The sequence below is a fragment of the Bufo gargarizans genome, chromosome 1 (assembly GCF_014858855.1).
Source record: "Bufo gargarizans isolate SCDJY-AF-19 chromosome 1, ASM1485885v1, whole genome shotgun sequence".
NCBI classification, from domain to species: Eukaryota; Metazoa; Chordata; class Amphibia; order Anura; family Bufonidae; genus Bufo; species Bufo gargarizans.
The window spans coordinates 505,686,010-505,712,329 of record NC_058080.1 but is presented as its reverse complement, the minus strand read 5'-3'; the positions used below and the strand labels follow the sequence as shown (position 1 = coordinate 505,712,329).

Below are 26,320 nucleotides of genomic sequence, written 5' to 3'. Positions count from 1 at the left end.
TAGATTCACACTGAAGGCATCAAAAATATGAATTAACACATGTGGAATTGGTAAAACGCCATACACCTGTCGAAATTTCTCTAGCCGCATGACCATGCAGACAGGACTATAATATTCAGAAAATCAAATTCTAAATCTTCAAATCGAATATAGGAAAGACGTCATCGCCGGACTAAACAGGAAGCCACGTAAGTGTAATCCCGCGAGAACTACTGAACACGGCCATTGAGGAGAGCAACGTGAGACCCCGGAGTCTCCCGCATCATCCGCTCCCCGACAAATACCGCGGACACACGTGGACTATTCCTACAAAGAGGAGGTAAGCGGCAGATTAGCCGAAAATACCGTTATCATTCTTCCTTTTTCTCCTGTTTAAAAAAAACCTCGGGAATGAACTCTGACATAACAAAAGTATAAGTCGGTTGCAAGAATCCTCTTCAGCGCTGTATAGGCATTTATAACACCTATAATCATATACCATTGTGGTCACAGTGGACCTCTGCTGGAAACTAAGGCCACATTAGAAGGCCCTACAAAGAACTCTAGGTACCACCCACGTTAGAGGATTGAATAGCCCTTTATGGACATTGATTAATATTCATCTACCTCATTGTGGTCATATCGATGTATTTTATTTGTGTTTTTTAACCTGTTTTATATTGCAACCTATTTTGAATAAATGTGTGCTTTATGGTAGAGTGCTCGCCCAAACACATCTTTACATGTGGAATTATATACATAACAAAAAAGTGTGAAACAACTGAAAATATGTCATATTCTATGTTCTTCAAAGTAGCCACCTTTTGCTTTGATTACTGCTTTGCTCTTGGCATTCTCTTGATGAGCTTCAAGAGGTAGTCACCTGAAATGGTTTTCACTTCACAGGTGTGCCCTGTCAGGTTTAATAAGTGGGATTTCTTGCCTTATAAATGGGGTTGGGACCATCAGTTGTGTTGTGGTGAAGTCAGGTGGATACATTGCTGATGGTCCTACTGAATAGACTGTTAGAATTTGTATTATGGCAAGAAAAAAGCAGCTAAGTAAAGAAAAACGACGGGCAATCATTACTTTAAGAAATGAAGGTCAGTCAGTCCGAAAAATTGGGAAAACTTTGAAAGTGTCCCCAAGTGCAGTCACAAAAACCATCAAGCGCTACAAAGAAACTGGCTCACATGCGGACCGCCCCAGGAAAGGAAGACCAAGAGTCACCTCTGCTGTGGAGGATAAGTTCATCCGAGTCACCAGCCTCAGAAATCGCAGGTTAACAGCAGCTCAGATTAGAGACCAGGTCAATGCCACACAGAGTTCTAGCAGCAGACACATCTCTAGAACAACTGTTAAGAGGAGACTGTGTGAATCAGGCCTTCATGGTAGAATATCTGCTAGGAAACCACTGCTAAGGACAGGCAACAAGCAGAAGAGACTTGTTTGGGCAAAAGAACACAAGGAATGGACATTAGACCAGTGGAAATCTGTGCTTTGGTCTGATGAGTCCAAATTTGAGATCTTTGGTTCCAACCACTGTGTCTTTGTGCAACGCAGAAAAGGTGAACGGATGGACCCTACATGCCTGGTTCCCACCGTGAAGCATGGAGGAGGAGGTGTGATAGTGTGGGGGTGCTTTGCTGGTGACACTGTTGGGGATTTATTCAAAATTGAAGGCATACTGAACCAGCATGGCTACCACAGCATCTTGCAGCGGCATGCTATTCCATCCGGTTTGCATTTAGTTGGACCATCATTTATTTTTCAACAGGACAATGACCTCAAACACACCTCCAGGCTGTGTAAGGGCTATTTGACCATGAAGGAGAGTGATGGGGTGCTGCTCCAGATGACCTGGCCTCCACAGTCACCGGACCTGAACCCAATCGAGATGGTTTGTGGTGAGCTGGACCGCAGAGTGAAGGCAAAAGGGCCAACAAGTGTTAAGCATCTCTGGGAACTCCTTCAAGACTGTTGGAAGACCATTTCAGGTGACTACCTCTTGAAGCTCATCAAGAGAATGCCAAGAGGGTGCAAAGCAGTAATCATAGCAAAAGGTGGCTACTTTGAAGAACCTAGGATATGACATATTTTCAGTTGTTTCACACTTTTTTGTTATGTATATAATTCCACATGTGTTAATTCATAGTTTTGATGCCTTCAGTGTGAATCTACAATTTTCATAGTCATGAAAATAAAGAAAACTCTTTGAATGAGAAGGTGTGTCTAAACTTTTGGTCTGTACTGTATACCCATTTTTTGTGTGAGGTACACCTGGATTGCATACGTGACAGGGAAATAAATACAGTTATTCTGTCTGTTAGTTCGGTGGATGATATATACCCATTTTTTGTGTGAGGTACACCTGCATTACATACGTGACAGTGAAATTGATATAGTTAATTCGTCTGTTAGTTCGGTGGGTGAAATATACCCAATTTTTGTGTGAGGTACGCCTGCATTGCATATGTGACAGTGAAATTAACATAGTTAATTTGTCTGTTAGTTCGGTGTGTGACATATACCTAATTTGTGTCTCATATACACCTGCATTGCATACGTGACAGTGAAATTGATATAGTGAATTCATCTGTTAGTTCGGTGGGTGAAATATACCAAATTTTTGTGTGATGTACACCTGTATTGCATACATGACAGTGAAATTGACATAGTTAATTTGTCTGTTAGTTTGGTGGGTAAAATATACCCAATTTTTGTGTGAGGTACACCTGCATTGCATATGTGACAGTGAAATTGATATAGTGAATTCATCTGTTAGTTCGGTGGGTGAAATATACCAAATTTTTGTGTGATGTACACCTGTATTGCATACGTGACAGTGAAATTGACATAGTTAATTTGTCTGTTAGTTTGGTGGGTAAAATATACCCAATTTTTGTGTGAGGTACACCTGCATTGCATATGTGACAGTGAAATTAATATAGTTAATCCGTCGGTTAGATTGGTGGGTAATATATTTCCATTCTTGTGAGGTACACCTGGATTGCATACGTGACAGGGAAATAAATACAGGTAATCTGTCTGTTAGTTCGGTGGATGACATATACCCATTTTTTGTGTGAGGTACACCTGCATTGCATACGTGACAGTGAAATTGACATAGTTAATTCGTCTGTTAGTTCGGTGGATGACATATACCCATTTTTTGTGTGAGGTACACCTGCATTGCATACGTGACAGTGAAATTGACATAGTTAATTCGTCTGTTAGTTCGGTCAGTGACATATACCCAATTTTTGTGTAAGGTACACCTGCATTGCATACGTGACAGGGAAATTAATATACTGTATTCTTCGCCCCATAGGACACAACTTTTCCCCCAAAAGTGTGTGTGGGGGGAAATGCCCCTGCGTCTTATAGGGCGCATACTAATGAAACGCTTCCATTATGGAAGCACTCCTTAGTACCGGAGGACAGGGAAGCGGTGAAGTCTCTGTACTCACCGCTTCCTGGTCATCGGCTGTCGGCTGTGCAGGGCTGCGCACAGCATGAGTGCTCTGTGATCTCACACTGTGCACATCCTTCACAGCACAGCCGACAGCAGGAGGAAGTGGATTGCAATGTAGGTGAGGAGTGGTGGTGCCCGGAGCAGGAGAGTTAAGTAATTTTTTTTATTTTAAAGGGGTTCTGCACTTTCATTTAACTGATGATCTATCCTCTGGATAGATCATCAGCTTCTGATCGGCGGAGGTCCGACACCCGGGACCCCCGCCGATCAGCTGTCTGAGAAGGCAGCGGCGCTCCAGCAGCGCCGCGGCCTTCTCACTGTTTACCGCCGGGCCGCCCGCCCTCTGACGTCACGACTTGTATCAACTAGAGTGGGCGCGGCTAAGCTCCATTCAAGTGAACAGAGCTTAGCTGCGTCCACTCTAGTTGATACAAGGCATGACGTCAGAGGGCGGGCGGCCCGGCGGTAAACAGTGAGAAGGCCGCGGCGCTGCTGGAGCGCCGCTGCCTTCTCAAACAGCTGATCGGCGGGGGTCCCAGGTGTCGGACCCCCGCCGATCAGAAGCTGATGATCTATCCAGAGGATAGATCATCAGTTAAATGAAAGTGCAGAACCCCTTTAAGTTTTCTGTGGCATCGGGGCTACTAAGAGGCATGGGGGCACATATGGGAGCTACTAAGAAGCATGGGGGCACATAAGATCGCTGCACATAGGCATGGGGCTTAATATGGTGGCTTAACATAGGCATGGGGGCTGCTAAGAGGCATGGGGGCACATGCGGTGGATACACATAGGCATGGGGGCTCATATGGTGGCTGCTAAGAGGTATGGGGGCTCATATGGGGGTTACTAAGAGGCATGGGGGCACATATGGGGTCTACTTAGAGGAATGGGGGCTGCTAAGAGGCATGGGGGCTCATATGGAGGCTGCTAAGAGGAATCGGGGCTCATATGGGTGCTGATAAGAGGCATGGGGGCTCATATGGGGGCTGATGACAGGCATGGGGGCTGATCAGAGGCAATGGGGCTGATCAGAGGCAATGGGGCTCTTATATGAGGCCTGATTGGGGGTCATTCATATTGGGGTCTGATCTGAGGTCTTACTCGGGTCTTATTAACATTGGGGTCTGATAGGGGCTGTGAGCTGAGGTCTGATTAATTTTGGGGTTCTGACTGCTGGTCTGACCTGAGGGCTAATGAAAAATATTTCTTTCTCATTGTTATCCTCTAAAACCTTATGGGCCGGTAAGTCTTATAGGGCGAAAAATACGGTAGTTGTCGTCAGAACATTGTCTGAGGAACTGCCACGCCAGGGAACTCCTTGGAGCTGGATTTGGTGTGTTCTGTCCCTGGGTGTGGTGGGCAGTAGAAGGCGTACTGACTAGGGGACAGCCACTCTGCTTTTGCACCCTGCCCCACCAACTTCAGCACAGCCAGGGTGAAACGACAGCAGGCATTTTTGAAACTCATCTGTTTGGGGGAAAAAACGCGCTGGAACTGTGGATGGCCATGGAACAACAGACCGATGAGTGGTTGGTGCCACTGAGCCTCAAGCCCGGCATGGTGGTGTGCAATAACAGGCAAAATCTCGTAGCAGCTCTGGGCCTAGCCGGTTTGACACACATCCCTTGCCTGGCACATGTACTAAATTTGGTGGTGCAGAGGTTCCTGAAAAATTACCCCGATATGTCAGAGATGCTGCAGAAAGTGTGGGCCGTTTCTGCCTGCTTTCGGCGTTCTCACCCTGCTGCTGCTTGCCTGTCTGCGCTGCAGCGTAACTTCGACCTTCCAGCTCACCGCCTCATATGCGACGTACCCACAAGGTGGAGCTCTACCTTCACATGCTGGAGAGATTGTGCGAGCAGCAGCAGGCGATAGTGGAGTTTCAACTGCAGCACGCACAGGTGAGTCGCTCTGCGGAACAGCACCACTTCACCACCAACAAGTGGGCCTCCATGCGGGACATGTGTGCCGTGTTTTGCTGTTTCGAGTACTCCACCAACATGGCCAGTGCCGATGATGCTGTCCTCAGCGTTACTATCCCACTTCTATGTCTCCTTAAAAAAACACTTTGTGCGATGATGGAAGAGGATGTTGCACAGGAGGAGGAAGAGGGATCATTTCCACGGTTTTCAGACAAGTCATTCACAAGTGGCTCGGAGGTTGGGTTCCTGCACCAACAGAGGGCAAGTACACAACTGTCCAGCCAGGGCACAGTTCTGCAGGATGTGTAAGAGGAGGATGATGAGGAGGAGGAACTGTGTTCACAGCAGGGTGGCACCCAAAGCAGCTCATGGGCATCACTGGAGCGTGGCTGGGGGGATACAGAGGACAAAGACGACACACCTCCCACAGAGGACAGCTTGTTGTTGCCTTTAGGCAGCCTGGCACACATAAGCGACTACATGCTGTAGTGCCTGCGCAACGACCGCCGAGTTGCCCACATTCTAACTAGTGCTGATTACTGGGTGGCCACCCTGCTGGATCCCTGCTACAAGGACAACGTGCCATCCTTAATTCTGTCACTGGAGCGTGATAGGAAGATGCGCGAGTACAAGCGCACGCTGGTAGACGCGCTGCTGATGGCATTCCCACCTGACAGCGGGGGCTCAGTGGAAGCACAAGGCGAAGGCAGAGGAGGAGGAAGAAGTCGCCAACGCAGCTGGGGCACCACCAGCACCTCAAAAGGGAGAGTAAGCATGGCCGAAATGTGGAAAAGCTTTGTCAGCATGCCACAACAGCTGATATGGAACGTCTTAGCAGGAGGCAGCATTTCAGCAACATAGTGGAACAGTACGTGTGCACACGCCTACATGTACTGACTGATGGGACTGCCCCATTCAACTTGTGGGTATTCAAATTGGGCACATGGCCTGAGCTTGCCCTTTACGCTTTCGAGGTGCTGGCCTGCCCTGCCGCCAGTATATAGCACGGCGGGGGGTGATCACAGACAAACGCAGCCGCCTGTCCACAGCCAATGTGGACAAGCTCACGCTTATTATAATGAACCAGGCATGGATCCCACAGGACTTGTCCTTACCTTGTTCTGAGTAGACAAGTATAATGGCTGCACCCAGCCATTGTTATACTCCAGCATACTTTCTCTTTGCATTCTCTTTTCTAGTTCTCAATGTTTTGGAGTCTCCCCAAATTTATAAAAAAAATTAAAATAAAGAAAAAAAATTAAAATAAAAAAGCAACAAAAACTACCTCCTCCTCCTCCACCGCCGCTTCCACCTACACCACCTCCTCAACCTCCTACTCCACTATAGACCGCCTATGTGGTCTCCTCCATCCTGCACTGCTACTTCTCAAGGTCTTATGTTCATTATGCGGACTGGCAATTTTTGTAAATAGCAGAGTACCAAAACTCAGAACAACTATGAACCTTAATTTTTAATAAATAAATGAAAATATATCTGAACAAATCGATGTAAGTTAGGTTATTAAAAATGATAAACCCTAATACAGATAAAGAGGTTAAATAAATTGTCGGTGCACATAAAAAAGAATGGTCTTGCCACTTTTGAAGATGCAGATTGTAGATGGATACCATTTACAGATCCTAAATGAGACAGGGCAGATTGGGATACTAAATCCCTAATCAGTGGACCCCAACTTGATCAACTGGTTAGTGGAGCCCCACCCTGAGAAGGGCAACCTTGATGGATCATCCCTACAAGCTAGCTAAAGTCGCTCTAGATACCCGGCCTAAGTCATTCTAGGCCCTAGGGCGATTTTATCTAGATTGTAGGGGCGATCCATCGGGGTCAGGGTCGGGCTTCACCCTGTCTTATTTTGGATTTCTAATCTAATTTACATCTAGTTTTCAGATGTATTTGAATTTATTTTTTAAAAGTTAAGTTTTATAGTTGCTTTTTTTTTAAGTTGGTACTCTGGTATATGATGTCTATGTAGATCAATTTTTGTACCTTTTGTGGCTACCAGCCTACCACCATAAATTTTGGTTTAGTAATCTGTTTGGGGTAGGAATTGAACCGAAGGTTATAGAAAAGGTATAAAGGGGCAAACAAATACCAGGTCATTAGCCCTGAGTGGCAAAATCCTACACGAAAATGGGTAATGTGCTTTTGGCCCTTTCTCTCGCATTGTGGCTAATCAGTCGTCCAAGGCATTGTATGTACGAATAATCCCACCAACTAAACTGCCCTACCAGGGAGTTAGTTTAAAAAATATAAAAACAGACGCCCTGGTGCTTGAGCACAATGGCAAGTTATCGGCTGAATTCTGCCGATCATTCCATCCTACATACAGTTTTGGCAGATTAATGGCCAAAAGTTTTCGAGCATGGTGGACTGCATTTTAGGCAGACAAGAGTCTGCCGTCGGCAATCGCTAGTTTTTGAAACGACAGTCTGCAGAAATGGCCGAAATCAGTCATTCTGGCCAACTTTAATCTTATGTGTATGGCCACCTTCATGTATCCCGCTGCTTACTGACACAGTTGCGATTCTTTGATCTAAACACACTTGTCATTGTAGTGGCACTTCTGATCATCACAAGCTTCCAAAGATAATCCTCGCATGCCTAATTCCTGGCACATTTTTGGAATGGGCAGAAAATTGGTCTATGTGCCACAGATTTTCAAACTTAAATAACTTTATCAGAATTGATCAGCAACATTTTGTCAGTTAGGGCTCATGCACATGTTGTTTTGCGGTCTGCTTTTGACTGTATCTGAGGGTTTTTTCTCTCTAATTTAAGTCCTCTTCCGTTCCATTATTGCACAAAACATATCCATATGATTTCCGTATTTGATCAGTTTTTTGTGGATCGTATACAGAAACAGTAACTTATTAATCACCAAACACATTAGCAATATTGGCTGGGTATAGCATTTCTACAGTATAAAGTAGATTCTGTATTTTCTACAGCCCCATTGAAGTGAATGGTTCCGCATACGGTGCGCAAAACCCCCGAAATGGAAGCGGAAAGAAAATGCGTTCGTGTGCAGGCGGCCTAATGGACAGGCTCAGTGTTGAAAGCTGTTTTCGAATTGTAGATTGGACGGTAAGTATTCAGGATTTGATTAGGATTCCGCTCCTAAATCTTCATGAGGTTTGTTGCTATTCTGCATCCAGTGTAAATGAATCGTTAATTTCTAACGATAATTTGTTTTCCCTTAGTCCTAACAGTGGCACAGATGGGGTATTCTGCCCCTGTGGACTGGTTAGGACAGGTGGAAGTTTTAATGAAACAATAAAAAATACTGGCATGCACACGCCCTCCCTGCCCCCAATAAAGAGGGGCGTAGCCCTCATGCTATTGTGTAATAACAAGTAGACAAAAAATTGTCATCAAATTGTCATCAATTTAGCAAAATTCAAGAAAACAGAGCTTAATCGCAAGCTTCAGGATCTTTACCCAGAAGATCCTAGCAAGCTCTTATAGTAAGCAACAAAGATTTTCAGCACATAGGTAGCAAACACTCTAGCACCAAACCACACTCAAGGTTGACAGCAAGCTGCGCTCCAGGAGACTGAACCTGGAGCTTCACCAAGTTTAAATAGGGTTTGTTGGCGCCAAAAAAGAAAGCCCCGCCCCAAAAGGGCGGGGTAACCCTCTGAGTTTATCTCCTTTGAATAACAAGGTAAAAACTCTAAATTAGGGACCCAGAGAAGGACCCTGAAACATTTTGAAGGCCCCCACGGCCTTAGATCATCTAAAATACACCTCCGGCTGACGTTATCAATCGGCCGGAGCGAAAACCGGAAGTGACATCACTTGACGACACTTCCGCAAGATGGCGGCGCCCAGCCGAACATGTGGGACGCCGCTCCAGCCACTCCACCTCCGCTCTGCATAAGGGAGAGACACAGTTTAACGTCGGCCGGAGCGAAAACCGGAAGTGACGTCACCTGACGTCACTTCCGCAAGATGGCAGCGCCCAGCCGAACATGCGGGACGCTGCTACCGCCGCTCCAGCCACTCCACCTCCGGACAGAGGTAAGCCCCAGCCTGAGACAGGGCTGTGCATAAGGCCTCATGCACACGACCGTTGTGTGCATCCGTGGCCGTTGTGCCGTTTTCCGTTTTTTTTCACAGACCCATTGACTTTCAATGGGTCCGTGGAAAAATCGTAAAATGCACCGTTTGGCAGCCGCATCCGTGATCCGTGTTTCCTGGCCGTGAAAAAAATAGGACCTGTCCTATTTTTTTCACGGCCAACGGTTCACGGACCCATTCAAGTCAATGGGTCCGTGAAAAATCACGGATGCACACAAGATTGTCATCCGTGTCCGTGATCCGTGTCCGTGATCCGTGTCCGTTTTTTCCTATTATTTCAATGGCAAACTTGACTTAGATTTTTTTTTCATTTTTCATGTCCGTGGATCCTCCAAAAAACAAGGAAGACCCACGGACGAAAAAACGGTCACGGATCACGGACCTACGGACCCCGTTTTTGCGGACCGTGAAAAAATACTGTCGTGTGCATGAGGCCTAAGGGAGAGACAAAGCTAAGGCCCAGGAGGAGCGGCCCAGTTCCAAAGGAACCACAATAAAGAAAAGGGAATAAACACTCTCTCTACCACAAGGATGGAGGAGTGCACCACCCGTCCCGTCCTGTCCGCAGGACAGAAAAAAACACAATAGCATGAGGGCTACGCCCCTCTTTATTGGGGGCAGGGAGGGCGTGTGCATGCCAGTATTTTTTATTGTTTCATTAAAACTTCCACCTGTCCTAACCAGTCCACAGGGGCAGAATACCCCATCTGTGCCACTGGTTAGGACGTAAGGGAATGGGGTGTTTTATACCCCATTCATAGAAAAAATCTGCACAAAATAATGATCCTTGTTGTGGATTTTAAAGTCAGCAGTAAATTTATTATTTGCACAGATTGCACTTGAAAAGGCCTTAGATTAGCCCAAAGGCATGACGATTGGGTTAATCCTCATGTAGACCCGCTGGCACATTCATGGCATCATCCCTTCTACAGTGGGTTATTTGAAGAATACACATTAGCAAAGTCTGTGACACATAGAACAGGGCTGGCCAACCTGCGGCTCTCCATCTGCTGTAAAACTACAACTCCCACCATGCCCTGCTGTAGGCTAATAGCTGTAGGCAGTATGGGCATGCTGGGAGTTGCAGTTTTGCAACAGCTGGAGGGCCGCAGGTTGGCCATTCCTGACATAGAAGGTATGACATAGTATGACACAGTTTTTCAGGTATTTTTGCTACAATACACAACCAATAGAAATTGTATGCTAACAATTTTCCTATTTTTTTTTTTTTTGTTTTTCTGCTTGTTTCTGCCTATTTTTGCCAGCCTGTTTCTGTCTCTGTTTCTCTGCTTGTTTCTGTCTTTCTCTTTGCCGCCTTCTCTCTTTTTCCCTTTCCGCATTTTTCTCTCTTTCTTTCTGTTTTTCATGATCTCGCTTCTTTTCACGCTCTCTTATTTTTTGCCGTTCTTTTTCACGATCACGATTGTTCTGAGCTCTGTATGCTGCACCTGCAACGGCGGCCGTCAGGATCACATCTCCATCCACCTTTTTCACCACCTCCTCTTTTGGCTCTTTTTCAGGACTAACCCTGTTGTACTAGTCAGGGAACAACAAACATTTGGAGTCAGCAATAGTACGTGAGCATTAAAACAGTCCAATGTACTATATGTTTTCAGTATCTACATTTTACAATTATTATGACATTGCATTAAATTGACGGCCTGAAAGGTTTGCTGCTAGAAGCCGCTAGACATTGAACTCATGTGTCAGTATTCTAACCACTTGCTCTTGGATTTGTGAGATATAAATGAAAGTATATTATACCTGCTGAATAAAATATATTGTTCCCTGTTGGCAAAGCCATTTCAAACCTGTGGAGCCGTAATATGATCCCTAAGTTCTGTAAAACATTTCCTTCTGATCACTACTTTATTTCCCATATTTCCAGAAACATTCATATACAATTATGTGAATGATAGTATTATTTCTTGTCACCTGTTACTTTTACAACTCTTTTGTTTTAGGCTACTTTCACATCATAGGATCTCAATAGCGGAAGAAAACGCTTCAGTTTTCTCCCCATTCATTGTCAATGGCGACAAAACTGAACGATACGGAATGCTCCAAAATGCATTCCGTTCCGTTTGGTTGCGCTCCCATCGCTGACAGAATAACGCTGCTAGCAGCGTTTTTCTGTCCACGAGGTGGTGCGGAGCAAAATGGATCCGTCCTGACACACAATGTAAGTCATTGGGGACGGATCTGTTTTCTCTGACACAATAGAAAACGGATCCGTCCCCCATTGACTTTCAATGGTGTTCATGACGGATGTAGAAGACATAATACAACCGGATCCATTAATGCGGTTGTATTATTGTAACGGAAGCGTTTTTGCAAATCCATGACGGATCTGCAAAAAATGCTAATATGAAAGTAGCCTTAGGTGTATTGTCCCTTTACTATGTTTTCTAGAAGTCTCAAGTCTGTATAGGTCTGTAGTAATCTTTTGTACCCATTCTATGGTCATAGCTGCTGCCTACAAGCCCCCCGCAAGCTGTACCAAGAAATTTACATGGAAATGAATATACCTGGTGGCTTCATTTGTAGGCAACTGATTATTATTTCATGTATTGACCTAACAGAATAATAAATGTCTGGGACAGTGTTATAACCAGCAATTCGCGGGGTCAGTAGATTTTTGTATACAGGCTCACATGACAGGTAATTCAACATGCATGCTTATGTACTTAAATACTGAGTAAATACAACCATTGAACCTCCTGAAACAATAAATTATTTTCAAAACTGGGAGCAAAGAGGATCACTCACCTCATCTTCTGAGTCAGTCTCTGGGTGCAGACAACTACAACCACTCATCTTCTACTTTAGGACTTGGAGAGCTTTCAACCAAATGAATCACACCTCTCTGCTGTGCAGGCGAGTGTGACTACGCACCTCAGCCACGGTGGATGGGTGTGGGAGATTTGCTAATCCTGCTGATGTCAATTTGGCAACAATTGATCAACACCCCAAATAGGATGACGTACCGATCCTAGGGATACAAAGAACCAGGGATTTTAATAGCATTTACTCACGCCCATATATGTCTTCACATGCCCTTTACTTGTGCAATCTGTACCAGCAAGCTTTAAAACTCTAAATGTGAGTACATGAACAGAATATATAGATTTAATTCTGTGGTTGCTGGATAAAGACACTGGCAATTTACACAGCTGACTTTTATACACGGGCCCCTGTGGAGGCTGACCTTAAATGCTGGAATCTGATATTTAAGCCTGTGTTGTAATGTTACGTATATCTGGAGGTCACTATGTGCTGTTATGATCACTTGCCTAGGACTGGTCATACTGTCGGCCTATGGGGCGAGGAGAGTAAAACCTGTGTTATACTGGCAGATTTTCTGCCAGATGAACGCTAACGAGTGTTTGTAGTAACGCTTCTTAGCGATCATCTGGCAGTGTAGTACTATAGACGATTACTCGATGAACAAGCAAACGTTCATTCATTGGGCAATCGTCGGTTTGCTAGCGGCAGATCATGCTGTCTAATCACGATCTGCTGCTGGCAAATAACTAGACCGCATGGGGACAATCAATGGCATAACCATTGCTAATCATATACATACTGTGAAGGAGATCTCTGCATGTAATAGTGGAGGTCTTCTCCGCTAGCGAGCACGCGATTGTTCGGAAGGAACACTTCCCTCCCGACAATCGCCTGCAGAATTGGACTGTGTAATACAGCCTTAAAGTGGTTCTTGACTCTCCACAGGAAACATTGCCATGCATGAGAGCTACTGGAACAGCATAGCACAGCAAGCTATGCTGTTTCCAGACCAGGAGGTGGTCTGGACTGTGTCTCATCTCGCTTTAGTGACGGCGAGATGAGACAGTGTCAGAGTCAGGCAGTGGCATATATCCTGGAGGACAAAAGGGTCAAGTATATTGAACTGTCTGATTCTTCTCTCAACCATCTACTGTCAGGGGAGTCAAAAACCCTTCCCATACACAATAATCTGGTGTGTATAGCAAGTGTAACCACTTCATTACCATAGTGTTTACCCCCCTTTCTCACCAGGATTTTAGCTGAGAGCGCCCCCCCCCCCCCCTGCCGGCTTTACTTCATTGTGGCAGCCTGATTCCATATTCTGATGCTCTCCTTTGCCCTGCGCTGAATAGCACAGGGCAAATGCTTTTTTTTATTTATCCGGTGACGTAGCGGGCTCTCCATGGGTAAAGCTAGGTGGAAGCTTCTGCCTAGCATTGAGCCCAGTAACGTCACAGGCACTATTGGTCAGGCTTTAGCGCTGCCCTAGCCTGTAAAATGGCTAGGGCAGCGCTAAAGCCTGCCCATCAGTGCCGGTGACGTCACCAGGAACACTGCTAGACAGAAGCCTCCGCCTATTAGTTTTAAAAATATAAACAAACAGCCCTTGCCCTGCGATATACAACGCAGGGCAGGAGAGCGCATAGGAGGCCAGTGATAACACCTCCTCCATGTACAACTGTCAGTGACTGACCGTTATCTCTGTATACACCTTACACTGACTGACAGCTATCTCTGTATACACACTTACACAGAGAATACTATCAATCACTGATAACACCTCCCCTGTGTACATCTATCAGTGACTGACAGCTATCTCTGTATACACACTTACACAGAGAATGCTATCAATCACTGATAACGCCTCCCCTGTGTACATCTATCAGTGACTGACAGCTATCTATGTATTCACACTTACACAGAGAATACTATCAATCACTGATAACACCTCCCTGTGTACATCTATCAGTGACTGACAGCTATCTATGTATATACACTTACACAGAGAATGCTATCAATCACTGATAACACCTCCCCCGTGTACATGTATCAGTGACTGACAGCTATCTCTGTATAGACACTTACACAGAGAATGCTATTAATCACTGATAACACCTTCCATGTGTACATCTATCAGTGAGTGACAGATATCTCTGTATATACACTTACACACACAATGCTATTAATCACTGATAACACCTCCCCTATGTACATCTATCAGTGACTGACTGCTATCTCTGTATATACACACACATAGAGAATGCTATCAATCACTGATAACACCTCCCCTATGTACATCTATCAGTGACTGACAGCTATCTATGTATATACACTTACACAGAGAATGCTATCAATTACTGATAACACCTCCCCCATGTACATCAGTGACTGACCGCTATCTATGTATACACACTTACACAGAGAATACTATCAATCACTGATAACACCTCCCCTATGTACATCTATCAGTGACTGACAGCTATCTATGTATATACACTTACACAGAGAATGCTATCAATCACTGATAACACCTGCCCTGTGTATAGCTATCAGTGACTGACAGCTATCTATGTATACACACTTACACAGAGAATGCTATCAATTACTGATAACACCTCCCCCATGTACCTCTATCAGTGACTGACCGCTGTCTATGTATACACACTCACAGAGAATATTTTCAATCACGGTTTTGAGTTTTCGTTTTGCACTCCCTGCCTTCCCAGAGCCATAACTTTTTTATTTTTCCATTCACATAGCCGTATGAGGGCTTGTTTTTTGCGAGACAAATTGTACTTTCCAATTTATTGCATATGATGTACTGGGAAGCAGGAAAAAAATTACAAACGGGAAATTGGGGAAAAAAAGAAATTCCACCACAGTTTTACAGTTTTTCATTTTTTTTTATTTACGACGTTCGATGTTCAATAAAACTGCCCAGTTACTATCATTCTACAGGTCAGTATGCATCCGGCGATACCTTATATGTATAGTTTTTCTTGCATTTTGATAAAAAAAAGTTTAACTTTTTCATTGCCATATTCTGACTTCTAGAACTTTTTTGTAATAATATGTACAGAGTAGTATGAGGGCTCATTTTTTGCAGGGCTGTTCTTTTCATTGATACCATTCTGGGATGTGTACGACTTTTTCATAACTTTTTATTTAAATTTTTGTTGGAATTGAAGCGACCAAAAACTGTGAATCGGCCATTTTGATTTTTTTTTCTTCATTTTGCTGTTTGTCATATGGGGAAGATATTTTTATATTTTATAGTATAGGCGTTTTCACACGTGGCGATACCCATGATGTATTTTTATTTATTTTTTTCATTTTGGGGGAAGGGAGGTGATTTGGATTTTTATGTTTTTTATTTTTAAAAACTTTATTTATTTTTACACTTTTTTTTATAGTTCCCATAGGGAACTATAAAAAGCAATCATTTCAATTGCCACACGGGGGAGCCAGAGCATTACTGGAAGCGCACACTTCAGGTATTTAGTATGCACAGGCTACAAAACATAGAGTACATATAGACCCAAAAACAATGTGTTGGGCACTATAAATTAATAAGACCCTAACAAAAAACCTACTCAGTGTACATAAATACACCTATACTAAAATAAACTGAGACTAAACAGGTTTTACATTAAAAAAAAATATATTATTGTAAATACAAATGACATAGATAAAAAAGAGACATGATACATCAGATAAAAATAGTGCACTACACCTGAGGAGGTATTGACAAAGTGTACGTGTAGAGGGAATACAGAAAATCATGTAGGCAGGCCCAATTTATATATGGCACCCAGCATAGTACTAAAGTGCAAGTGCATACAGTACAGACCAAAAGTTTGGACACACCTTCTCATTCAAAGAGTCTTCTTTATTTTCATGACTATGAAAATTGTAGATTCACACTGAAGGCATCAAAACTATGAATTAACACATGTGGAATTATATACATAACAAAAAAGTGTGAAACAACTGAAAATATGTAATATTCTAGGTTCTTCAAAGTAGCCACCTTTTGCTTTGATTAATGCTTTGCACACTCTTGGCATTCTCTTGATGAGCTTCAAGAGGTAGTCACCTGAAATGGTGTTTTCACTTCACAGGTGTGCCCTGTCAGGTTTAATAAGTGGGATTTCTTGCCTTATAAATGGGGTTGGGACCATCAGTTGTGTTGTGGAGAAGTCAGGTGGATACACAGCTGATAGTCCTACTGAATAGACTTTTAGAATTTGTATTATGGTAAGAAAAAAGCAGCTAAGTAAAGAAAAACGAGTGGCCATCATTACTTTAAGAAATGAAGGCCAGTCAGTCTGAAAAATTGGAAAAACTTTGAAAGTGTCCCCAAGTGCAGTCACAAAAACCATCAAGCACTACAAATGAAACTGGCTCACATGCGGACCGTCCCAGGAAAGGAAGACCAAGAGTCACCTCTGCTGCGGAGGATAAGTTCATCCGAGGCACCAGCCTCAGAAATCGCAGGTTAACAGCAGCTCAGATTAGAGACCAGGTCAATGCCACACAGAGTTCTAGCAGCAGACACATCTCTAGAACAACTGTTAAGAGGAGACTGTGTGAATCAGGCCTTCATGGTAGAATATCTGCTAGGAAACCACTGCTAAGGACAGGCAACAAGCAGAAGAGACTTGTTTGGGCTAAAGAGCACAAGGAATGGACATTAGACCAGTGGAAATCTGTGCTTTGGTCTGATGAGTCCAAATTTGAGATCTTTGGTTCCAACCACCGTGTCTTTGTGCGACGCAGAAAAGGTGAACGGATGGACTCTACATGCCTGGTTCCCACCGTGAAGCATGAAGGAGGAGGTGTGATGGTGTGGGGGTGCTTTGCTGGTGACACTGTTGGGGATTTATTCAAAATTGAAGGCATACTGAACCAGCATGGCTACCACAGCATCTTGCAGCGGCCTGCTATTCCATCCGGTTTGCGTTTAGTTGGACCATCATTTATTTTTCAACAGGACAATGACCCCAAACACACCTCCAGGCTGTGTAAGGGCTATTTGACCATGAAGGAGAGTGATAGGGTGCTGCGCCAGATGACCTGGCCTCCACAGTCACTGGACCTGAACCCAATCAAGATGGTTTGGGGTGAGCTGGACCGCAGAGTGAAGGCAAAAGGGCCAACAAGTGCTAAGCATCTCTGGGAACTCCTTCAAGACTGTTGGAAGACCATTTCAGGTGACTACCTCTTGAAGCTCATCAAGAGAATGCCAAGCAGTAATCAAAGCAAAAGGTGGCTACTTTAAAGAAACTAGAATATGACATATTTTCAGTTGTTTCACACTTTTTTGTTATATATAATTCCACATGTGTTAATTCATAGTTTTGATGCCTTCAGTGTGAATCTACAATTTTCATAGTCATGAAAATAAAGAAAACTCTTTGAATGAGAAGGTGTGTCCAAACTTTTGGTCTAGAAGGTGTGTCCAAACTTTTGGTCTGTACTGTATATCTAGTCAAGTTGTTCCTCCATATCAAATAGCAACATGCCAGTAAGGTAAATAGAACTACTTGAATCATACAGATAAATATGCTGGGGAACATACATATGGAATATAAAGTATGTATAAAAATACACCACTAAGTGTTTACCTCATACCTAAAATGACATTGGTATCACATACCCATAGTAGGCAAATCCACCTCAGTAAAGCCACGTACCCCGACGCGCGTTTCGGCGATGCCTTCCTCTCTATTCCCTCTACACGTACGCTTTTTCAATTTCTCAGTTGTAGTCCACTATTTTTATCTGATGTATCATGTCTCTTTTTTATCTATGCAATTTGTACAGTATTTGCAATAAAATCTATATTTTTTTAGGTAAAACCTGTTTAGTCTCAGTTTATTTTAGTATAGGTGTACTTCCGGTATTTATTGCGCTCAGATGCTGTGGTCAAGATTGACTATGGCATCTGAAGTGTTAAATGTTGGCAACTAACATTATTAGCCGTTGGTATCTGTGGTAAGAAACAGCAGGCACCCCGTGGCTATGACGCCCGCTCCACTCACTTTACTGGTCGGGAAGGGGTTAACGACAACCTGCTTTGTGCACCACTCCATTGGCAGAATTTTAAGTTCCACTAATCATATACATAGAATTATGTACACTGTGCTGTAGCTTCTTTCATTCATTATGTTGCCCGTGCATAGAATTAAAGGCTCAATCTATAGCCAGTTTTAGGGTGCCAGGCCCTTTCTGCCGTTATCCTGCTTTCCCAGGTGGGCAGGGTTGTCGCTCCACTGATCCTGTGAGTATTGCTCAGTGAACTTCCTTACAAAACTGCTAGAGTTAATCCTTCCTTCTTGCTCCCTGTCCAGCTGCTGACTAAGATGCTGATAACCTTCCTATTTTCTGGGCTTTGGTTCCACCTCCTTGCCTGAGCTTTGAGGTTTTCTAGTGTCTAGTAATCAGTGAAGATGTGATTTCTTGTCTGACTTCCTGTGTACTGTACCTTGCCTGACTACTGATTGTGCTCCTTGCTGCCTGCCCTGACATTGGAATTGCTATCTGTATTAAACACTGGATTATGCCCTGACCTTGGAGTGTGTTCAAACTACACCTTTTGCCCAATCCTGTGGTGCTTCACATTGGCATCTCTGTAGATCAGCTGCCAACTTCACCTGGGCTATTTCAGGGGGTAGGAGCTGGTTGGTTCCCTGCAGCAAAATCCACATCCCTATACAGAGGTTAAAGGGTGAATACCAGGAAACCACCAAGACAACACTCTTAGGTTTAGCCAAAAGCTAAACTGGTTAGTTGGCACAGTGGGTCCACACCCACGGTCTATTACAGCCAGAAGGCTATGAACAAATGATTGCTAGTATAAAGGAAATATAATTATGTGTTTAGAATTATTCGATATACTGTATGTAGAAATCCTATCTCAGTTATGTCATATGAATTGAATCTCAGTTTCAGATGATAAGCTAATTCTAAAATCTTTATAATTTAAAACTGAGTTCGACCAGTCTTCAAAAGAGTACATTATATACATGCACAAATAGCTGATATTTCATTTGAAAAATCCAGCGGTGCAATATTATCCTTTTTAATCTTTAAAGCCATTCCTATATAGCTATGTGTTCACTTAAGGTCCTTTTACAAAGGCTGATATTTCAGGCAATTATCAGGAAGATACAACAATAAATAGCAATCAACCCGCGCTTACTAGTAGGCACCTATCACTTCTTGTGATACATCATACAATCTCCCAGAAATTTGACCTGTTCTGGGGGGTATAAATTACCTGGTCTAAGTATTCAATTGAATACTTCCTCACCCAAAGTAATTTATATCCCCCAGAACAGGTCAAATTTCTGGGAGATTGTATGATATTTATTTAAAAACATAATTATTTTAAATATGAGACCGAGTATTACCTTTAGACGTGAGGGACCGCGATGGGGACCAGGTTCGCACTGAGTTTTGCAAACCTCTATATGGGGAGGTGGGAGGCCCAAACAATATATGTACTTCCAAGGAACTCTTTATGCAAATCTGGTCCTCTGGAAACATTTTATTGATGACATCTTTTTTATATGGGATGGGGAAGAGGCAACATTGGGGGAGTTTTTAAAGGAAATTAATAAAATTAATTTTATCTACATTTCACCTCCACTTTAAGTAGGATATAGGTACATTTTCTAGATCTCACGGTGTTCATAGATAATGGCCAGATCCAAAGAAAAACTTATTATAAACCTACTGATAGTAATAGTTACAATAACCAGTTGCCACTTATCTAGGTGGCTAAAAAACATACCAAAAATTAAATACATACGTCTACACGGGAACTGCACTACAGTGGAACAATATAAAAAAGGAGGCGAATAACCGGCAGAAAAAATTCTAACAAAAAGGCCATCATAGCACCCAATTAGAGAAAATAAAACATGAAGTGAAGCAGACACAAAGAGACGTACTACTAGAAAATAAAAATAACACAAATGAAACAGATAGTAGAACATCTGAGACAAAGGGAAATGCAGAATGAACTGATTTAGTAAAAGTACCTATAATTACAAAGTATAGTAAAAAAGTAGGCTTTTTTAGGAAAATTGTAAAAAAAAAAACCTTGGGACATTTTTAAACAGGATAAGATAATAGGAGACAGTTTAACAAAAAATCCTATTTTCACTTTTAGAAAAGCAAGGAATCTAGGAAACACAATTGCCCTTAGTATTAAAACTGAAACCACAAAAAATATGGGTAAAGAAAAAAGTGACCAATTAATAACAAAAATTAAAAAATGCTTTTTTCTGTGTGGTATGTGCAAACCATGTCAGAAAGTGGAAAAAAATAGCCCAATTTTTGAAGTAGAAAGTATGGGCATAAAACACGAAATTAAGGATCACATTACATGCAACACAACAGGGGTCATTTATGCATTTAATGCCCATGCAATAAAATATATGTTGGGAGAACAAAAAGAGCACTTCAAATTAGAATAAGTGAACACACAAATAATATAAAGAAAAAATCTGAAATACATCCCCTGTCAAAGCACTACAAAAAGATGCACGCAGGCCTCTTTAAAGGATCAATATTTGGTGGTATTGAAATAGTTTAACCTGAAACACGGGGAGGGGACTATGTAAAACAGATGTCTAGGACAGAGAGCAGATGGATCTATGAATTGGATAGTTTGGCACCTGAGGAGTTAAATCAATCAAATATAATTATTTGCCTTTTAAGATTTAGATACCATAGGAGGCAAATTAATAAAGGAATTTTAGCAATAATTAAATAGGTCCATGGATGCAATATTCACCATAATTAATTTGGAATGGGCGTTCCTGGAGGCAAATATAACATGTAAGATGGAAGGACCAGTATCCCTGACGAAAAAGATTGAGTTCTCTGAAACCCTTTGGATTTTTTTCTGGTTCCCAGAGGCTGCCATACATGTGTGACATCACACCAACACTTCGGGAAGCCCGTTCTGACTTCTAAGACACGAGCGAACGCCACCGGCTGGGGTGTCGCCACGTGCCGAAGCTGAAGACGCAAGCAGGATTAAGCATCGGAGCTCATTGGCAGGACTAAACTACAGGACCGCTACAAATATAAATACAAACACGGAAAGTGACTGCAGGAGACTATTTTTGAGCACTTTGGAACATTGTACTAAATTGTATGTATCGGAATAAGGCATAGAAGTTTCTTTGTGGGAGTCTTGTTTCTATTTATATTGCAGTTGGCGCAATAGGTATCAGTCGGTTTGGAATATTAAAACTAGTATACAACTGATATCAGCACCAATACCCCACAAGAAGTAATAGGTGCCCACTAGTAAGCGCAGGTTGATTGCTATTTATTGTTGTATATTCACCACATCACGTACGGCAGGTTACTTTCTTTTACACAGAAGCCAATAGGAAAATTATATTTATATATAAAAGACTCTATACTGATAGGATATTTGCTACAGCACACTCAAAATATTAAAGGGAACCTGTCATCAACTTTCTGCTGACCGTACTGCAGTATAAAGTAGTGACAGAAATGCTGATTTCAGCGGTGTGTCACACATCAGCTAACAGTAAGTGGTCGCTGAGAACCAGCATCATAATCATTGCAGCCCAGGCCTTGAAAAGAGTCACGGGCACCTGAGAGGAGTCATGGTTGTTCGTGGTCTCCTGCTCTCCCTGCCCACCTTCTGATGACTGACAGTCTTCTACCTAGTTTTCTCCCTTTCTCTAGGAGAAAACTGCCAATCATCAGCAGATGGACGGGGAGAGCAGGAGATTATTAATAACCAGGACCAGGGCCGGCCTTTGGGGTGTGCGGGCTGTGCGGCCGCACAGGGCGCCATAGCAACAGGGGCGCCGGGCGGCCGACAGCCCGCAATGTAATATGGGCAGGCGAGGCGGCACTTATGTTTTCCCACGGGGCGGGCCCCCCCCCCCTCCTATATTCAGCAGGGGGCGCCCGGCGCCCGTTGCGGCTTAAAAAAAAAAAAGTTGCTTATATAAGTTGGGGGCGGCTGGCGTCGCCCCTCACTCTGCGCCGCCTGAGTGGCTGAGGCTGAGCGCTTGCCGCTCTAAAGAATCCTGCGCCTGTTAATGTAGCGTGGCCGAGCTCTGTTAGGTCCGCGGTACAGGAGCTTTTGTTTCCTGTACCCGGCCGGACTGACAGGAAGTGCTCACTTAGTGTGCACTTCCTGTCAGTCCGGCCGGGTACAGGAAACAAATGCTCCTGTACCGCGGACCTAACAGAGCTCGGCCACGCTACACTAGAGGTGGAGGTGGGACGTGGGAGTAGAAAGAGAGTGACAAGGGGGGAGGGGGGAGGAACGAAAGAGAGTGACATGGGGGGGGGGGGGGGAATAATGAGAGTGGGGGGGAAATAATGAGAGTGGGGGGGGGGGGAAATAATGAGAGTGGGGGGGGGGAAATAATGAGAGTGGGGGGGGGAAATAATGAGAGTGGGGGGGGGGGAAATAATGAGAGTGGGGGGGGGAAATAATGAGAGTGGGGGGGGGGGAAATAATGAGAGTGGGGGGGGGAAATAATGAGAGTGGGGGGGGGGGGGAAATAATGAGAGTGGGGGGGGGGAAATAATGAGAGTGGGGGGGGGGGGAAATAATGAGAGTGGGGGGGGGGGAAATAATGAGAGGTGATGGGGGGGGAAATAATGAGAGTGATGGGGGGGAAATAATGAGAGTGATGGGGGGGGGAAATAATGAGTGACAAGGGAGGGCGGGTGGAATAATGAGAGTGACAAGGGAGAGGGGGGATAATGAGAGTGACAAGGGAAGGGGGGGGGGGAAAGAGTGACAAGAGAGGGAGGGGGGGGGGGAGAGAGTGACAATGGAGTCCCCAGAGCCAGACTGCAGCCAGAGTCCAGATCATCTAATTGTCCTGGCGGTAAGTAGACAATGCAATATGTTTATTATTTAATTGTTTAGTTATTAATACTACATTGGAAACGAATTTTCTCAGCTGGACACCGGCCGACACTGCGCATGCGCTGGGAGCCTCACCAGCGGTTAGGGTAGGGAAAAAGCACTGGCCCGTACGTAATTTTTCCCTTCCCTAACCGCTGGTGAGGCTCCCGATGCATGCGCAGTGTCGGCCGGTGTTCAGCTGAGAACATCCATCCGATCCCTGCGCCTGCACATTGGCCCATAGTTTTTCCCTACCCTAACCGCCGGCGAGGCTCCTGGCGCATGCGCACTCTGCTGTGAAATTTCCCTAACCTGTCGTTGTGCGCCTGCGCGGCGCTGCACACCTCCTCACGTCATGTCCGGTGCGACCGGAAGTGACGAGGGTAGGGAAATCTCACGAACTAGGGAAGTATAACATTACACCGGCCTTTGGGGTGTGAGGGCTGGTAACTACTTGGTTGGATAGTCAGCCAGCCTATGCCATGATGCCAGCAACAAGCAGTGTTTTTTTTTTTTTTTGGGGGGGGGGGGGGGCGCCACAAGGTTATCTCGCACAGGGCGCCTGAACACCTAAGGCCGGCCCTGACCAGGACTCTTCTCAGGTAGATCTGACTCTTTTCCAGGCCTGGGCTGCAATGATTATGATGCTGGTTCTCAGCAACCACTGACTTTTAGCTCCTGACTGACACACCGCTGAAATCAGCATTTCTGTCACTATTTTAGGCTGCCCTCAGTGAGGTCAGCATTAAGTTGATGACAGGTTCCCTTTCAGGAGCGCAGCAGTGGAAAGTTATTTAAGTTGTGTGATTTGAATTATCAGGAAGAACCAAATGTTCATGATAATTGCCTGATTTTTAGTGCAGATGAGGGCTGTCCACACGTACACTATGTTATAGAAAGTTGAGTGACACAGGAGGAAATATAATAGACAGGGAAGCAGATAAGAGAGTAGAATGGAAATGATAATTTACTAAACTCACGGTTTAGGAGTTGCAGGTATGATATCCAATATGTAAGTGAAAAGCTCCAGCCCAGTATCCTGTACTCATCATTTCCTCAAACACCACTTCCTTGTATCACAATAAAAGGCTTCTCTCCAAGTTTCCCATCACGTCAGGACAGGAGCGGTGTGACTGTGCCTTTTCTTTTTGGGTGTGCATAGTTTAGTGACAGTAACTTATGAGATTTCATAAGACAGCGTACATTATATAAAAGTTGGTATTTGCATGGAGCTGTATAATTGAAGATGTGCCTCTCCCAGTACATTAAAATCTCCCCTCCAGCTACACAGCTCATTTTGTTGCGTCCTAACAGACACATTTCTGTATATTAAACAATCATAAAACATGCAACAATCATTTATTTGTTGTCCAAATAAAAGGAATCCTCTCAAACTGCTGTGAAGGCTTAGATTGTACCATAGCTTTATGGTATTTGCTCAGGATTCCGCTGGATGATCAGTAGAGAACATTGGTCCCAGTGTGGTTGATTTATTTAAATTGTAGTCCACCCAATGTGTAAAAATGCAAAATACATGCTATACCAGGTGTCACGGAAGTTCCTGTGGCAGGTACCAGGAGATCGGAGAGACTGGCAACTCGTGGGTTATATTAAAGTTCACTGTGGACCTTATTGTCTCTGTGTTTTGGTGAATGCCACACCACTTTCTTCAGGTGTTGCTTTTTGGTAAATTACCTTTACCATAAGTAGCCGCTTCCCACTCTTGGAGGTGCAGTTTATTGATTTTCTTCCTGCCTTCTAACTAGCTGGTCGGTTGTACTCTGTGGGGCTTCTGTAGTTGCCAGTTTTCTACTTTCAGATAAGTCTTGTCTTTTCTTATTGTTTTGTGTTTGTTATATTCCCTGTTGTTTGCATCTGGGCCGGAGACAGAGACTTCTGTTAGTCCATTTGGGGAGGAATGGTTGTCTCTGGTCCTAACCTCATTCCAGGGCCTTAAAGGTATATAAAGGTCTAGGTATACAGCATATGAACATTCCTACCTTCAAGGTCTATTCATATTGATAGGTAGTTAGGGCCCGGATTAGGGTTGTTAAGAAGGTGACCTGTTCCTTCCCTAGTTTCCAGGCCCAGTTACTGTTCCCCTTCCCTCCTGTTTTTAGTGTGGAGTTTTTCCCCCACACAGGTCGTGACACCAGGTCATCAAAAACCTAATAAAACCATTATTTTCCAAACTACAGGATAACTGTTTCTGGTCTACCATCAGGGTTGGACCACCAGAGAACCAGAGGATCTTCAAGTGGGCCAGGCTCTGATTCAATAGTGGTCCAGCTCCAGGAGAAAAAACAATTGGAGCTGCCTGGCAATAATCATGTGCCACTAGGCTCAATTTATTTGATTCAAAACCTATTAGACATTATTGATGATATAGGGGTTGAGGCCTGAGAAAAATTTCCTCTGAAGGGCCCAAGGAACTCCAGTCTGACACACTCTAGCATAGTTACATAATTGCCTAAATTACCCTCTATAGGACTGCACTGTGTGCGCTTCAGTACAAGAAGTTGATACAACAGTTAAGTGAAAAATAAAGTTTATTATTTATTGTGTTAAAAATTACTGTATTGTCACGCTCATTGGAATACTATACAGCTTTATTACAAGGGAATATGGACAGGTTTTTGTATACCTGGTCCCTTTGGGATCTCCACCATGCTGACTTACACTTATAGACCGAAGGAGAGAACTACTTATTACTTATTCTTTTTCCCCCTTCCCCCCTTTCTCCTTTAATTTCTTTCACACGTGCTGTACGCCAGTTTTGTTCATTACTCTGTAAGCGTGTGCAATAATATCCTATGTCTTATACTATTTAAAGGTATCTTTGAAATACCCCCATACACTTTTCTGTATGTATACTCAAAAAATATTTAATAAAAATAAAGTTGAATTTTTTTTTACTGTATTGTGGATTTACCAGCTACACTGTGCTGCAGAAGTGTTGTAGATGTTATCACTTACCCTGCTTGCTGTAATTGAACTGAGCCTGAGGCACTTCTATGCCGCACAATGCCCCACAAGGGGTCGCAACACAATTACAGAGAAGTCGCACCAGAATTGTGAATCATCTGCCAAGCATGGGAGAACTGCAGAGTACAGGAGCAAAGAGTGTGT

The 26,320-nt window shown here is 43.8% G+C and overlaps 1 protein-coding gene across 1 annotated transcript; it reads right to left on the bottom strand.

The window, feature by feature from the left end:
• Positions 1–10,644: 10,644 nt before the first annotated feature.
• On the bottom strand, positions 10,645–24,324 carry LOC122933420 (putative uncharacterized protein DDB_G0271982). The gene is made up of 3 exons (XM_044288402.1): positions 24,172–24,324; positions 12,250–12,472; positions 10,645–11,016 (listed from the first exon to the last, which is right to left on the bottom strand). Exons 2-3 carry the CDS (start codon positions 12,295–12,297, stop codon positions 10,696–10,698), a joined length of 369 nt encoding a protein of 122 aa, XP_044144337.1. The 5' UTR covers positions 12,298–12,472; positions 24,172–24,324; the 3' UTR covers positions 10,645–10,695.
• Between the last annotated feature and the right edge of the window lie 1,996 nt (positions 24,325–26,320).

Excerpts from the sequence above, each read along its gene's own strand:
- LOC122933420 (XM_044288402.1), bottom strand. The coding sequence starts at position 12,297 with ATGAGTGGTTGTAGTTGTCTGCACCCAGAGACTGACTCAGAAGATGAG. Across the intron at positions 11,017-12,249 it reads AGACTGACTCAGAAGATGAG|TACAACAGGGTTAGTCCTGA; the intron begins GTGAGTGATCCT and ends TTCCCTGACTAG.